Source organism: Dermacentor variabilis, chromosome 3 (genome assembly GCF_050947875.1).
Source record: "Dermacentor variabilis isolate Ectoservices chromosome 3, ASM5094787v1, whole genome shotgun sequence".
Taxonomy (NCBI): Eukaryota; Metazoa; Arthropoda; class Arachnida; order Ixodida; family Ixodidae; genus Dermacentor; species Dermacentor variabilis.
The window spans coordinates 153,494,687-153,512,118 of record NC_134570.1 but is presented as its reverse complement, the minus strand read 5'-3'; the positions used below and the strand labels follow the sequence as shown (position 1 = coordinate 153,512,118).

Below are 17,432 nucleotides of genomic sequence, written 5' to 3'. Positions count from 1 at the left end.
CGTTCTCCGCCATCCAAGCGCCAGAAACGACGGGTGTCCTGGGCAACGTGCGCGCCCGTCGTCATGATGGCGCTGATTGTGGCGTCCCTGTTGCTCGTCTCCCTCGCCGCCATGGCACGCTCGAATCGCGTGATGGCCGCTGCCTCAGCCGTCGGCCGTCTGAATGTCAATAACCGGAAGCCGGAGCTGGTCATGTCGTCTGCCGATGCCAGAGTGACCGTCCTGGCCCCAGATCTGGTCGTTAGGTCGCCGAAAGCGAAAACGACGAGTGGGCGCATCGCAGGTATGCTGAACGAGACCAGTCCCCGCAGGACCGAGGAAGACGTTGAGAGAACGACGGTCGCGGATGAAGCCGCTACTCGGCATGTTGCCGCCGGCAACGAGCGCGCGAGAAAAGACAAGCCACTGAAGCAGTCCGACGTTCTCGAAGCCCCGGCGGACGATTACGGAAACGTCGAGGTCGGGGAAAGCAGCGAGGATCTCATGGCTTTTCCGTTCCAACGTCCCGTGAGTTCAAATGGACCTGTTCAGTAGCGGCTGGGCGGCTGTTTTCGCAAGCGGTTTACGTATAGGTATTGCATAAGATAGATGGAGCATAGATCTTCCCGTTTCGGTTAATTTATTCGCTCGTGTTGACCGGTTCATTGGAAAGCAAAGTACACAGTCGTAGTTATAAGGCGAGGCCTTGCACGGAGCCCGAATGAACCACGTAGCACGGAGCGGCGAACAAGATGCGTAACATGTGGCCATGCACTTGACCGGCCGGGCTCTGTCTGTTTATTGGGGCTAGCTGTTTGATGATATTGGTGGCAGTTAATTGTACACACAAATAAGGCATCACATTAAAGATGGTGATTATCATTACACTGGTGCTGATAACTTTGCCCATCCCGTTTTCCTTATTGTCTGCGATATCCTCTTAGTTCATTCTGAAAACGTTATGCATATTATACAGGGTGTTTCATTGAACACTTCCATTTTTTTTAAAAACTGCCTGTGGCAGATAGCACAATTATAGTTCATGAGCTGGTATACTCGAACAGGCGGGCATTACTTGCACAAAAAAAAAAATGGAAATGCATAGTCGACTGATTAACGAAAATTCAGCAATCAAGTATTTAAGTAATTACCCTATGTCACATATTGCAATTTATAAATTCTTGCGGGTGAGACTGCAAGACCTGTCCACTTGAAAAGAAACAACCCTAACACCGTGCTAGTTCTCCACCTTTTTGAGGCGGTGGGGCACCCCGTGTAAGTGTGGCACCGCCACGGGGCGCCCGCTGGGACGAACGTAAATGTAAACGCACGGAGCGGCTGTCGGGTAAGCTTTGACATCTTTTATGAGACTCTCGGTGACTGACAACAAGGTGTCTTCGGTATACCCAGCCCCACGAAAATGGCTCGCTTGTTGCTGAACGCTGCAGGAAGCCTGGTGCTCATAGCATTCTTTAAGAGCAGCCCTCGGGCAGGTAGTAGCTATGCCTCTCCACTTTGAATGCTCCGAATGGTAGTCGAGCAAGGGCTTCTTGCTCCTGGGAGAGTACATCCAACACAAGGAGCTAACATTTAGAATGATACGATTATCTAATAATTGTAGGCTCCGCATCTACTGGCAACTCATGAGTGAACTTTAGTCCTACTGCACATTTTTCAAAAAACACCCGGAGCGTCTTTTACAGCAACGTCTCTCCCCTCAGGCTGTATTCCTATCAGCACAAGTCATCGACATACATAGGTACCTTAGCTGCAAAAGTATTGCCAAGTAACAAAATAGTACGTCTATCAAGAACAGATAAAAAAAGATAACTTTGAACTGGCTCTACGCGCGAACCAATGCAGACACCATCTTTCTGGGCCAAAGTGTCCTGGTAAAAATCAATAAGGGTATAAGACAGATAAAATCCTAGCATCTCCACGAAATTGTCAGCAGATGGGTCAGCGGCATTTCGAAAGTCAAGGGGACCGGACTCCTAGATATGCTCCCTGACGGAAAGGAAAAGCTCAGCTTGAGGGAGGGAGTAAAAATCACCGCCCAAGCACTCCGTACAGATGGTCAACCAGCGAAGCTGAAACGTGCCGCCCCGTTGTTTATCACTGGATTAATCCCGATGGTTCATTAAACGGCGGCTTGGTAGGCTGCCGCATCCTCGGTACGCAGTTGCTGCTTGCGCTTGGCTGCACTAAAGCCCCTGCATCTACGCGCCACCGCCGCTGGTCGGCGGAAACGTGTATGGAGGGGCTTTAGGCTGCACGAGCCGGTTCTTGTGCCCGGGCTGCAGCATCGGCACGGCGTAGACGAGCTCGTTCCCGGTTCTGCTCGCGGTGTCGCTGATCGAAAGTTGCCTGCTCCTCAGGAGTACGTGTGACGCGTGGCCTAACCATTTCGGAGCCGGAGAGAGACTGCTGCGCTCGCGCTCGGCTGCGACGGAGAGCAGCGACGTCACTACTGGCGCAGCTAATCCAACGCCCCCTAGATAGCACAAGGCTTTTTCACTCCGATCCATCACGTCATGTTACCTGGCCCGGCTGCCATAGAATCTAAATGGATGCTTCTGAGTAGGCAGAAGTAATGTTTACGTCACCGCTTTCGTCACGCCAGCCTTGTCAATGGAAAATTCGGGCCAGGTAGCGTGATGTCATGGATCGGAGTAAACAAGCCTTGCGCTATCTAGGTGGTGCTGACTAATCGTGCGCCTCCCTTTCTCACTTTTTATTGCTCGCGCATGCGCATGGGGTTGCGCCGGAGGAGTTTTCGGCGTGCTAGCGAACGACAGACCGACATAACGGCTATCCATATACAGCTTTGCTGTAAAAATCTCTCCCACTTCAATTCAGAAGGCATAGAACTGCTCCCTAGTGTTTCCTGCGTCGATAGGTAGTTAACCAGTTCAATGGAGTTGCGCAACAAGAACGGGTCGCTGACAGGCAACATTTCAAGGGGTTTATGAATAAATTTTGCCATTCCCGCACTGGTAAATTTTCCGGCGCTATTAACTATGTCACAGCTATTGCATCAACACCAACTAGCCTAACTGTAGTCGTTAATATGATGAACAAACACTTCTAGGAAGAAAAATAATGTGACACCATATCTGTTACAGAAGTGACGTCGTTTTTGTTCTCAAAGGCGCGAAATTTGTTTTGGTGACCTGCCATTAGAGCTGTATTTTCAAGTACTCCGCAATTCGACTCGATGGGCCTCTGGAGCTTTCAGCGCGGATAGAGATGCAGCAAAAAGTCAGCCACACTGATGTGGAAATCGCATGCCTGCATGAACATCATTTCCTTGCAGGCCGAGGAAAGCTTTCTGTGTACAGTGCTGGTCGCTTTGTCGGACGCCAAGCCCGTCGGCCAGCGTAGCCGCACGGAAACAGCTAAGTTTCACAATGACCTGGCGACTGTTAACTGGCTGCTTTTGACAGTAGACGCTAAGAAACGATAAAATCACCCACGGCAGAAGTATTCCGACAATCATTGAGAAGCAAAGCAACACAACGTGTGATGGCGGCGTATTATAGCATGTGATATTTAGGAGCGCGCCTTTCTGCATACGTAATAAATGCACTGCAGCGCAATTAAGTGATAGCGGCGCTAACGCCCCCTTTTTTAGTGGGCGCTGAAAAAAAGAGGTATTTATCGTTAATGATACAGTAAAATAGAGTTGTCTTTTCTTTCATCGCAACACGCGTTTCGTTCAATGAATCGAACCGCCTTCTCGCCTAAATTAAAGAATACGAGCCCTATAGCGAAGGGTCATAATGTTTAGGAGGCGAGGGTCCTGTCAAGCTCTACGGATTTTACAGCGAAGCTGTTTATGCGGGCCCTGTGCCGTCGTTGTCGGACTTCGATAACAAGAGGCCACGTGACCAAGCGGTAGAGGAAAAGAAGAGCTAAACAGAGGAAAATGGGTTGGAGGGACCCCTTTCCCCCTGTGAGAATGCTATATATACCTTGTACGCGAATCTTGTACGGTCATCACAACGGTGCCTTTTCGGCGATCGAGGCAGATAGGCATCGAATTTATCGACGATGGATTGCAACCTTCCGTGAAGGGAACTGCTGGCTGTTTGCTGCCAACGAACAGTATTGAAACGCGAAACTAGGAGCGCGTGGCTGCCTTGCGCCAGCAAGAAGTGCCGGCAGCCACGTCAACCGGCAGACCAATCCAACCAATCGTCAAAACGATTGCAGCGCCCGCCGTATATTGGTTTTTGCGCCCAATATACGGAACTTTGGATTAGTGGTTCCGCACATTCCATCCCAGTTACAACTACAGGAAGACCACGAGTATAGTGCGTACTCCAGAGGAAGAAGCTGCATAATACCGCAAGCGTCAGCGAGAGTTGGCTCGTGAACGGGCTCATCGTCGTAGGACCGACCTCGAGCTGCACGCCAGGGATGCAGAGTTTTAACGGCAGCGCCGGGAGGGGGGGGGGGCGATCCCGAAGTACGCGTCCGAGATTTACAATATAGATTGCTTGCGAAGTTTGACTTGCATGGTGTAACATTCGGTGTAACTGACACAGCGTAGATGTTCGATCTTCTTCACGGACTGGAAGGGGCTGCGATTTTTTCCCTAGTTTTCTCGTAAATGCATTTTGCATTATAGTGAAACGAAGTATTAGTATTATTAAAACATCTGGCTTGCCTTACGTCAGCATAGCGGTGCGTATACGTTGAGTGCTGGCGAATTGTTCGGCAGCTTACGAATAAAACGTCAACAGTTGTCACCAACAAGGCGGTTCACCTCTTTTGAGAAGGCAGGAGTGAGACAGATCTCAATAATTTGGTTTCGTAACAGAACGAATGCCAAAGTATGACCAGACATAGTCTTTCACTGTAGGCGCAGTCCAGCATCAAATACATTTGCGCCAAAATGTTTAAGGCTGGAAATGAAGTACGATGAAACTAAAAGATAAAGCATGGGCATAATCTATTTTATTGTCACTTTCAAGCCATACTTGGACAAGTCAAGGAAGCCAATTGATTACAGCATGCATTGTACACAAAATCACGTCAGCCGAAAAACACAGCTCGCATCTGATGCGGCGGATACACCGTAGTCACATAAAGTATACGTGGCGAAATACGCACAAAGCAACCTCCCACGCAAAGACTTCTAAAATCGAATAAAATATGAAGCAAGGCTAAAATTGTTTGTCAAGTACACACGCGGAGTTATTGGTACACCCATATTCGGTGCCTGGCTTTGCCGTAAACAAGGCCTTAAAGATAAATCCCTAGTTGCTATGGCGTCGGTTACTTGACGGCGTATAGCTTCTGTGGCGTGGTTTCCGTGCGGCGATTCGTCAAAACACATGGTACGGGAAGCGAACGCCCACCTTATACCTCATGCGCAGATTTTGAGAAGGGACTCGGCCGGTAACGTAAGGTTTCGTGAAGGACAGGCGTACACCGTGACGCAGGGGCAGCGCCGTATATCGCGAGGAGGGGTTTTCTATGTTTGCCGCAAGATGGCTCAGCGTGTGCGCCAAGCGGAAAGGAAATCATTGACGGCGCACGAAATGGCAGTAATAGGTGGCACCCTGTCTACGACTCTTGTGCACTAATATAAAAGAAAAGAAAGCTTCATTAGGAGAACCGACACAAAAAGTACCAACAAAACTAGGAGTAGTGCCATGAAAAAGCCGTTTAAGACTGTCCAAACATCCAGCAGTCGAGCTTCTATGTCCCGGTTGTACCGTCCGACGGTGACAAGGGCTCGTTTAGGCTCCAGTTCGCCGCCGATATCGGGACCTTTGCAGCGGTGGCAAGCGCGCAGCAGCTTCATCTCCTCGTTGCTCGAATCGTCTTCCGTCATCTCGGGCTCTTCTGCGCGGAGCTTCTCGGACAGCTGCATCGCCGTCATAGCCCTCGCGTATTTTTGCGAGGAATATTTCCAGGCGCTCGGTGCGCCGTTAGTCGAAGGCGCGCCCTTGTCGGCGAACGCGCGTTGTCTTAGGGTGGTTCCGTTTCCGACGCGTGCTGGAGAATACCGAGTTTGTTCGGCGATGAAGGTTTCGGTGTGCCACTCACGTTTCTTGCCCTCCATGCGCGGAGTCTTCGCCAGTGGTCGCATTGTCCACCTTGTCGTACCACACTCTGGAACACGGGACTGAGTCTTATCGTTTTTGATTCCACGCCCTGCGGCAATGCCACCGTTGATTCCGTCAAGAGCCCGGCACGCTTTGACCAGGAGGACACGCTCCGGGTATTGAACAATGTCGGTGCACTGCCGATTTCAAGGACAAACGGGAGCGTTGGCCGCATCTACCAAGGGCTCCGGGAGGACGCAGGTGATACGGCCCTACACACACGAAAAAATAGCAGGGATTAGAAGCGGCGGACAAATAAAAGTGATTTGAAGCACCAAGGAAAGCGAAAATTTCAAATCGGCATGCCAAGTGCGGCGTCAAAGCGGCGCTAGATTGCTGAAGAGACAATAGGACGGCGGCACAGTCGCGAACTACGAGGACTAGTAAGCGTGCAGACACTAATTAAGGGTCAACTTGAAATTATAGCGCACATATACAGCGGTATCTCGGAATCTGAGACTCAACCGAACAGAACAAATTACGAGCAGGTACGGAAAGCTTGCGGAAAGAAACAAGGCATTTTCATACTCACGCTAGCTCTGCACGAAGGAAAAACTTTCGCGGCCGTCTCTTCGCCGCCCCGAGCAGGCGACGCGAAGCCTAACAGCTTTTGTGGCCTCGTTAGGTGCCATGAGAGAGAGAGAGTGCGTGTGCGCGTCAAGAGGCGTCCAGTAGTGTGCAGTTAGGCGAGTTATCGATGGAGCGCGCGCTTGCGCAGCGTTTTGACACATGCGCATCATAAAACGACGTCGTCTACACTTTGGCCACTTTATTATCACAATGAGTGATGGAGCGCCTTATTTTAGAAATGGACTGGCCGCGCACTGCGCTGACGCAGGTGGCCAATTCCACGAGAGATCGAAACGGGTGCTACATCTGATTGTTTTTTATCATTTTTCTAATAATATTGCACATTACGTACACGTGACTCAATAGTGCTGAACTGCTACTTACAGTTTATAAACGTGAAAACAAAATTATTTAAAGATTTTCGGATGACAACGACAATTAACGAATTTGCAATTTTTGTTAATTTCGCCACAATGTTTAAGACCACGCAAGTATAATGTGGCAAACTTGTTTATTTTCGGCGCGAATGGAAGTAAATGGGAAGTTGTTCACGACATTTTCTGTATTTGTGAATAAAGAAATTAAAAAAAAATATTCGCCGACTGTTACAATACACCATAATGCGAAATCCGAGCTCATTTCGCGATATATTAGCTGGCGCGGACAGTCTGTCTCGTGCGGCACGTTGCAAACGGAGGGAAGCGTTGCAAAACACGTAACATTCAAGAAGAACGATAGCGGCGAGCAAAGACGGCGATCGTCGAAAATCTCATCTGCGGGTCAAGCGCGTCGGCTTTTATACGTGACTCGTCGAAGGTTCCAGTGTAATCGCTGGTGCCCGCGTGGCTTCCAGAAGGCACTACACAATTCGCGTCGCGCATACAATCGGATTACAAGTACTATGGCGCCATCTTGTAGTCTCCTGCTGCATTATGCTTTCCTCCTCACTCTTTCGCCATGCTCTCTTCTTCCGTTCTGCAGCTCATGCTTTCACTGCAGCCTCCTCCCCCGCTTTCCCCTCGCGCTCTCTTCTTTCATCTGCCGCTGCGCTTCGCGATCGCTTTCAACTTTCGCTGTGTTCGCTCGGCTACGACGGACAACTCCGACGCTTGCTGAAGGAACGGGAGCCTAAGAGGTGCGCTCTAAAAAAATAATGCTCGAATACGCTACGCTTTTCAAACGTGCTCATCTTTGGGAATCGGTCTCTACTTCTGCGTACATCTCACATTGTCACCTTGTTGCGATTTACAGCATAGATAAGCCTTTAGGTGGAGAAAATCCTGTGTGTTTTTATTTTCTAACTAATTTCTTAAAGTAATAAATTTTACGGTCAGCAGATGAAAATTCGCAAAATGCTGCTTTATCAAAAATGTATATGGCGCCCCTGTCCTTCTTTTCAACCTCGTTGAATGTTCCTAAAGTTGTTGTCCGGGGACTGTGAAATAACATAACGAGAAAACATGTTGCATCCTTTTTATTGTTGGAATAAATTACAAATATTCGAATATTGTAACTTTGAATATTGTATATTCGAATAAATTCGTAGTGCGGCAATGAGCATTTCCTGCGAATAAGTAACAACAAGGACACCCCTCATCCTCTTTTGATTCTTGCTCAACGGCAAGAGTGAGGTACGTGCGGTCGGTGGAAAATATTTTCGGGAAGAAAATTGCTGTTTGAATGAAATGCACTCGCGCAATCCGTGACTTCAGTGGAGCAGCCGATATTCCTCAACAGACAGCACACACCTAGTAGCAAGGTTGCCAGGTCCAAAAAAGGAAAGTAGCCTGGAAATCGCGAAATGTAGCCAGAAAAGTAGGCAGTTCGTTGCAGGTGCTTAAAAAGCAGTCAGAAAGGTCACCAGGCTGCCGCCATAGCTAATCACGTAAGAAGAAACATTGCTGTAGCCAATTATGAGCTGCTCCTGTTGTAGCTGTTATGTTTAGTACCCTTATTTGAAACGTACTTATTTGAAACGTCACTTTGGGAATCGAGGAGGACTTCGTATTTGTGAATCGTTATCCCTTTATAAATGATTAAGCAAACCCAAGTAGTTTTCACTGTACAATAGCACCAACGAATAAGTCATGTGCAATATACACACGTGTACTTACCTTTATCGGCCGACCACGTTTCGCCGCCTAACAAATGTTATCGCACAGCGCGGGACGCGCCTGCATGTATCCGAAGTTTCTGGAAAGTTATCGATGCTTCTATCCGCTGTCTGTTGTCGCCGAACTTTATGTTATCTGATTTCATCGCCTGACGCGAATGGTATAGAACTTTGTGGAAGGCACGCGGGTCCCAACGATTAGTCTGGAACATTCGACAATTGATGTATAAAAGCCGACGCGCTTGACCCGTTCATCAGATTTTCGACGATCGCCGACCGTGTTCGCCGCTATCGTTGTGCTATAAGTGTAGCCTGTTTTTGTGGGCACAGGTTCTCCCAATAAAAGTTAATTTTGTCTTTCACAGTATTGCTAATGTGTTCTTCAACGTCACCGCCACGTGACATCTGGTGGAGGTGCTTTTCGTTCATGTACCGGATGCCCCGGCAAGCCGTGATCCAAGGCCGGACCGCAAAGAGAACACCAACGTAGTCCCGGACCATCGAGCAAGCCGCCGTCTTCAACAACTGCCCCCGGAGCACGGACTTCTACATGTGAAAACAAAGAAGATTGTGGCCAAGGCAACCCCAATGGCAGCCCCAGCTTCCCCCATCGTGCTGCAGCATCCCAGGGAACCACCGACGTTCCGCGGTTCCACATTTGAGGACCCGGAAAGCTGGCTGGAAACGTATGAGAGGGTCGCTACGTTTAACAGCTGGGCAAGTGACGACAAGCTGCGACAAGTCTATTTCGCATTGGAAGACGCCGCCAGGACGTGGTTCGAGAATCGAGAAGCCACCTTGACGACGTGGGACCTCTTCCGAAGCGGCTTCCTGCAAACATTTCAAAGCGTTGTGCGAAAAGGGGCGAGCCCAAGCTCTACTGGAGACCAGAGCGCAGCTTCTGAATGAGACGATCGCGATCTTCACTGAGGAAATGAGCCGTCTGTTCCGCCATGACGACCCGGAAATGTCCGAGGAGAAGAAAGTCCGCCTCCTGATGCGTGGTGTAAAGGAAGAACTTTTCGCCGGAATGATAAGCCCACCGAAGACCGTTGACGAGTTTCTTCGTGAGGCGACGAGCATCGAGAAGACACTGGAATTGCGGAACCGGCAATTCGACCGACGCAACAAGCCAACAAGCTACGCCGAAGTTCAATCGATGGCCACCGACGATATGCGCGAGACCATCCGGGAGGAGCTTCAAAGAATCTTCCCTTCATTGCAACCTCAAGTGGCCTCAATCGCCGAAATTGTTAAAGAGGAAGTCCAGCGATCGCTCGGAGTTCCTGAGGTACAACCACAATCATCGCAGCCCCAGCCAGAAGCGATGACCTACGCCGCCGTCGCCCGCCGTCAAGGTCCCCCTCCACGACCGCGCCAGGGCCATGTAACGCCGCATTTCCGTCGACCGCCGCCGCCAGCATGCCCACCCGTCGCCCAGCGCAGCTACCCGAGGAAGACAGACGTTTGGCGCACTCCTGACCACCGCCCGCTCTGCTACCAGTGCGGGGAAGCTGGCCATGTGTACCGCCGATTGTCATACCGCGAGCTGGGATTGCGAGGGTTCGCCGTCAACGCACCGCGCCCTCGGGAAGGTGAACGCCCTCGTGACATCGCCTACTACCTCGCCGCGACTCAATGGAGGGCTCGACGACTGTCCCGTTCGCCGTCACCAGGCCGTTACCTGTCGCCGCAGCGCCGACATTACACTGGCCCAGCCTGGGGCCGGCCTGCGAGCCCATATCCGGAAGACTAAAGCAGCAACCGATGGAGGTGCGGTTGCTGTTCGTCGAACTGACGAAGATCCTCCGCCGCCGACGAAGACGCCGAAGAGACTATCTCGACGACGTAATAAGGACACGCCGCCGTCCTGGCGAAGTCAGGAAGCCAAGACTACACCGACGAAAGACGACTTGACGACGCGACGTTCCAACTTCAGTTCAACACGACGCAGCCATGATCCGACGCCAAGACCTAACTGCAACGCCAGACAAAGAACCACCGACCTCGACGTGCTTCTCGACGGCCATGAAGTTACCGCCTTAGTGAACACAGGGGCCGATTACTCCGTATTGAGTGGACACATCGCCGCCCAGTTGAAGAAAGTTAAAACTGCATGGGAAGGCCCTCAAATTCGGACCGCTGGAGGACACCTCATCACGCCGAGTGGAATCTGCACGGCAAGAATAACCATTCATGACCGGACTTACCATGCCACCTTCGTTATCCTCCAACAGTGTTCACAAGAACGCATTCTCGGTATGGACTTCCTGAACCAACACGGCGCAATCATCGACTTGAAGTCGAAGTCAATAACGCTGTCGGAAGACCAAGCGATACCGCTGGAGAGCCCTCGTAGTCACCACGCCTTGAGTGTGCTCAAAGATCAAGTGAGCATCCCGCCTCGCTCCAGCATTGTTATTTCGGTCGGCACCGAAACACCCGCTGACGTAGAAGGCGTCATCGAAGGCGACCAACGTCTACTGCTAGACCGTGAAATTTGAGTCCCAAGAGGGATCGCTCGACTGCATGGAGGGAAAAATGAAGTGTTCCTGACAAACTTCAGCCAGGAGTTCAAGCACATCAACAAGGGCACGACGATCGCGTACGTCGAGGAAATTCTGGAAACCAGTAATGCGTTTGTCTTCTCGGATTCCGCCGCATCTACCCCGACGACCATGGTTCCCGAACCAGACTACGACATTAATCCAAGTCTGCCCGTGATTAAGCAACAGCAGCTCAGAAGTCTGCTCCGACGATACACAGGCTGCTTTTCGACGTCATCGAGGATTCGACAAACACCAGTCGCTAAGCATCGCATAATCACCGAGGAGTGCGCTCTACCACTCCGCCAGAGCCCTTACCGAGTTTCGCCACGAGAACGTGAAGCTATAAGAGACCAAGTCGATGAGATGCTGCGCGACGTCATCATCCAGCCGTCGAAAAGCCCGTGGGCATCCCCTGTTGCCCTGGTGAAGAAAAAGGACGGAACCCTACTTTTCTGCGTCGATTATCGTCGTCTGAACAAGATCACGAAGAAGGACGTATGCCTCCTTCCACGGATAGACGACACATTGGATCGGCTCTGCAACGCTACATACTTCTCGTCGATGGACCTCAAGTCTGGCTATTGGCAAATAGAAGTCGACGAAAGAGATCGTGAAAAGACCGCCTTCATCACCCCAGACGGCCTCAACGAGTTCAAGGTTATGCCATTTGGGCTGTGCTCAGTGCCTGCAACCTTCCAGCGCGTGATGGACACAGTTTTAGCAGGATTGAAGTGGCAGACCTGTCTCGTTTACTTGGATGACGTCGTTGTCTTCGCCGGAAATTTCGACGATCACCTTAGGCGGCTTGCAACAGTACTAGAGGCCATCAAGTCATCAGGGCTCACTCTGAAGCCAGAAAAGTGCCGCTTCGCTTACGATGAGCTTCTATTTATAGGCCACGTCATCAGTAAGTCAGGAGTCCGCCCCGACACGCAGAAGACAGCTGCCTTCGCAAAGTTCCCGCAGCCCATCGACAAGAAGGCAGTGCGTAGATTTCTTGGCATGTGTGCCTACTACAGGCGATTTGTCAAGGACTTTTCACGCATCGCTGAGCCGCTGACACAGCTAACTAAATGTGACGTCGAGTTCAAGTGAGAAACGCCGCAGGCCGACGCATTTCAACTCAAACGACGCATGCAGTCGCCGTCCGCACTTGCGCACTTCGACGAGCACGCCGATACCGAAATACACACTGACGCCAGTAGCATAGACCTCGGTGCCGTCCTAGTCCAGAGAAAAGATGGACGTGAACACGTGATAGCTTACGCTAGCAGGTCGTTGTCAAAAGCGGAAGGAAATTATTCTACAACCGAAAAGGAATGCCTCGCCATCGTTTGGGCTACAGCGAAATTTCGCCCTTACCTATATGGCAGGCCCTTCAAAGTGGTCAGTGACCATCAAGGCTGTTTCACATGCTGCGACTGGAAAGACGAATCGGTGCTGTAGCACGTGTTGCAATGCGATTTTTAGAGGGCTCATTTCACATGATTGCGATTTCAACAATGCGACTGGTGCGACGCCCCGTGTTGTTTACTGCCAGGTTTCGAGGCACACGCTGCATCATTCTTTTATTGGAATGAATAAAACGTTTACACTCTAATATTATTGACTTCTCTTGATTATAAGCAAGTAATATGTACGTTTACTAATTTAAAAACGTTAGTTAAGATTTGTCTTGGAGTGCGCGACGGCGGTTTCTGTAGTTCAGTGCGACATCGCGCACGTAAACAGCTGTTCGCAGGTGGTTCAGTGGTTCTTTATTTTACGGTTCAGCGCTGTGTGTTGTGTTATCTACCCTCTATGACCATTTCGTTCTGCCTGCGCTACAACAATCTACAAGATGACCTGTAGACAAGTTCATATAGCTACCCTCACCGCATATGCAGCATTCGGAATTCGGCTGCCACGAAGTCGTGTCAGCCCAACAAGATCCTCGCGCTATCCGTGCTCGGCGTCAGCTTCTGGACAAATGATGCGCGTATATTGCACGTGATTGCGCATATGTGTTGCCTGCTCCTAGTCATATTCTTACGCCAAACGCAACAAGAAGCACCAACCCGAACACCCGCGTGTGCCCCTGAACGAAGCCTCAAACGATCTGTGTGATTACGACGTGGAATGAAAATTGTGTTGTGAAATTCAGCCTTCGCGCTAGCCTGGTTCGTCCATCGGCGTGCTTGCGCTGCGAATATATATATGGGAGCCCTCTCTAAATATTTCTAAAGGCGCTATAGCCGACCCATCAAATGTTTCGACCAGTTGCCGTCACTTTTGTAGAAACCTGTACGTTGTAAGATAGCATTCTAAAAGACACGCTTCTCGTCCGCTTTGTTGTCCCGTGTCTCGCGCTGGTAGTATACTCGGAACTTCTAACAAGAAGACCATATCAATACGCGCTATTCATAATGCAGGATCGTAGGCCCACGGCAGGCGCACTTGCCGTAGAATTTTTCAGCTTTGTGCTCAGCCTCGTACGCCTCTCACGGTTAGCCTGTTTTGTGGAAATAAATATTATTATATCAAAAATGTTATTAGATATTATAGTTTCTTCACTGTAATTTATAGCAATCATCCAGATTTCTTAAGCTAGTCATGCATTTAACCTGTATTAGATCAACATTGTTACGACATGCTTACGGGAGTCATGTCAAACTAGATTGCTCCAGCCAGAGAAAGTACAAATGCAAGTCTCAATGTTTATTCCAATATGGTATTCCTAAACAGAATATATTGGCAGAATTTTATGCCTGCTTGCATTTTCTGCAATTCAATGTTCAGAGCTGGAAAAACTGTTTCCTTTTCTAGCTGTCGAAAGGCTGCTTCAATGTCGATAGCAAGCTATAATTATTCATTTCGAAAGTGTTAAGCAATGACTATATGTCTAACCTTATCAATGCGTTTTTGTTCCACGGACACAATTAAGATTTCTCTCTCCCTCTCATTGACAGCCATGAAATGAAACCGTTCACTTTCATAAGAGTCAGGATGCAAACATTCTGGAGTTTGTCCTGAGCATCTGTCTGCATCCTATAGTGTGCATGTTTGTATCAAGTTCTGGTGTTACAATCGCAGTGATCTACACATATTGTTATATTGCAACAAACAAATTTATTTAACTTTGTTTTCAAATCTACAATGTAGCCATGCAGTAACGACTACATTAATAAGCAAAAAAAAAAGAACTGCAGATTCAGTGGACGTGTTGGAATATATGCGAAGTGAAATTTTTGTCAAGTGGTCAATTAAATGCTGTTAAAGTAACTGCGATATATACAATTTGTCTTATTTTCAACAATCCAACATGTCATCTTTTCCAAGGTTTGCTTATGCACCGCATAGGTCACAACCTTAATGTCATGTAATCTTTATGCATTACACTGTTCACAAACCATACCGAAACGCAAACGGCAGTTAATGTAAATGCGTGCTGCGAGACATCAACACAGTGACGTATGTTGAGCAAGGAATGGTGCGAGGTGTACGCAGATGAATGAATGACGTGCTTATGTACTTATTCATATACCTCGCAGGCTGCAAGGTTGAAGTATTATGCAAGGGGGAATAAAAAAAAGTTGTTACAAAAGGAAGAAGGGCACAACATTAAGAAAAAAACAGCAGAAAAGCAGTAGGAATACATTGCACCAACTAGCCCAACGTGTTTTACTGGCACAACATTATACAATACTTAACAAACAATAACAGAAAAAATTACTGCCCATGCACCTTGTACAGACGGTAAACCAGCGAAGCTGAAATGTGCGGCCCCGGTGTTTATCACTGGGTTAATTCCAATGGTTTATTCAAGTCTTTCTATATTATTGGTTATGTCTGTGTTTCTTAATGAGGTTATGCACATGCTTGGCTTGGGTTTATAACATTGTTTATTTGGAATGCCACACATCGCACTTTGCAAGATCACCATCATGGAAAGTACAATGACTGGTTCATTGTGTTAATCCAGCGGGTCCATCAAAGTCTTTCTGAATTATGTTACGCATTTGTGTTTTGCAATGCGTTATTCATAAATGTTATGGCTCAGTTATGCATTGTAGTTACCAAGTGACACACCGGGGCTGCACATTTTATTTAATTAAATACAGGGACACATTTTTGAACCTATTGGGTAGTCGGAGAGAGACTGCTGCATGCGCGCTCTGCTGCTAGAGAGAAACGACGTCACTATCGGTCTAGCCAATGGCCCACCACACCTTTGCTGCGAGATAATTATGACATCATGATCTTGTCTTAACCCCGTCCCCCTATGTGTCCCTTCCCTGCAATAACACATAGATAAATGTATGTTTGAAATGCATGAGCATTTCCATGTCTACCGAACAAGAAGTTTCTTCGTCCATCATGCAAGACGAATGCAATGGCCCACACCCCCCTAAACGATGGCTCATACCCCTACGCTAAGATTTTTGGGATCGGACCATGAGTGTTTTGCCTAGGCATATACAGCTTCACTGTTAAAAGAATGAACACTTTTCTGTAAGAGACCAAGACTATCATGAGGCGTACTATCAAATGAAAGTTTATTGAACATGCCGAGTAAATGCTGGTTTACAAGCAAGAAATCAAAGTTACACAAAAATCAGAAGCAAAAACTGATGTGTGTTCATACAGATCCCAACAGAAAGCGTATCCGTCTTAGAAAGTGCAACAGAGGCCATGCTGACAAGATTCTCCCAGTGTATTTGCATCTACAGCTTCCATAATTTCTCTAGGCAGCCGATCTCCACAGAATGCTAGCTTCTTCCTCTACAATGCACTCTCCACATCTGAGCGTGCATTGTAGAGGAAGAAGCTAGCATTCTGTGCAGATCGGCTGCCTAGAGAAATTATGGAAGCTGTAGATCTAAAAATGCTGGGAGAATCTTGTCAGCACGGTCTCCGTTAGAAATGGATGCATTTCCTGTCAGGAAACGCACATTAATTTTTGCTTCTCCTTTTTGTGTATGTTCGGTCTATTGCTTGTCAGCAAGCATTTACTCGGTGTGTACATTAAACTTTTGGTTGTTAGATCATCTCGGATTTCTTTTTCGTCCTATGTGTTCTCTGGTGCCATTTGCAGCTAGGCTATTCATTACTTTTTTTAGACTGTAACAAGTCACTTTAATGACCCTTGTGATGCTTCTATGTACCTTATAAAATCTTTTATTTGGCCAATGTAGCAAGAATGTATGATGTGAAGCAGTAAGAACAGGGTACGCTAACTTCTAATTAAAAGGTTTATTGTGAAAATGCAGTGATCTATAAAGGTTACCAGAAAGTAGCACAGCAATAAAACCTGATAAAGGCTAGTGCTTGATGAAACCAAACATAAAAGCAGGAAAGGGAGAAAATACATATAGATATACAAGTCCAGGGAAAAAAAACATTGTGATCACCAAGTGTGCATGTGGCTGCATTCCAGGAAACTCATTTTTTTTTACAATGGCATGGAACTGGAAGAATGTGCTTGCAGAAGCAAGCTGTCAGTCTGTCTATTGGAATAACAACAGTGTTTCTTGAAAGGTTCTGGCATGCAGGATTGGCAATTGTAATGCTGTTTTCCTGCGCTTGGAATTTTTCTGTATTTTCTTTCTGTAGCATTTTTATTTATGTTTGGCAGCATCAAGCACCAATTTTTATCTATCCTTCAAAGATGTCTTTCTTTTTCTGGTGAAAACACGGGGAATGCGGAAGATGGAAATTCGAGACGATGAGCAACACGAGAACAAGGTGAAAGTAGGAGCCAACGATTCCACAAGTGGACCTTGAAGAAGACAAGTCCACTTGTCGAAACGTTGGCTCCTGTTTTTACCTTGTTCTCGTTTTGCTCATCGTCTTTTTTTTCTGGTAATTTGCATAACTCGCCACATTTTTACAAATGAACCTCAGTTGAAAGTTAGTCCTCATCCTGTTGATACTGGTTCATGCTATGCACTCTTGCAACATTTGTGTGTGTGTGTGTGTGTGTGTGTGTGCGTGTGCGTGTGCGTGTGTGTGTGTGTGTGTGTGTGTGTGTGTGTGTGTGTGTGTGTGTGTGTGTGTGTGTGTGTGTGTGTGCACACGCGTGGATTTCGATGTGAAATCGGGCCCTTGGGCAGAGGTATCATT

The 17,432-nt window shown here is 48.1% G+C and overlaps 2 protein-coding genes across 2 annotated transcripts in view; one reads left to right on the top strand and one right to left on the bottom strand.

Moving 5' to 3' along the window:
* Positions 1 to 17,432, top strand: part of LOC142576415 (uncharacterized) — a 31,268-nt gene continuing 13,836 nt past the window's right edge. Inside the window, exon 1 of the mRNA XM_075686546.1 lies at positions 1 to 507. Within this exon, the coding sequence (XP_075542661.1) occupies positions 64 to 507 (444 nt within the window). The 5' untranslated portion in view covers positions 1 to 63. The remainder of the gene's footprint in view (positions 508 to 17,432) is intronic.
* Positions 4,847 to 17,432, bottom strand: part of LOC142576414 (neprilysin-1-like) — an 85,093-nt gene continuing 72,507 nt past the window's right edge. Inside the window, exon 24 of the mRNA XM_075686543.1 lies at positions 4,847 to 6,310. Coding sequence (XP_075542658.1) covers positions 6,274 to 6,310 — 37 coding nt within the window. The 3' untranslated portion in view covers positions 4,847 to 6,273. The remainder of the gene's footprint in view (positions 6,311 to 17,432) is intronic.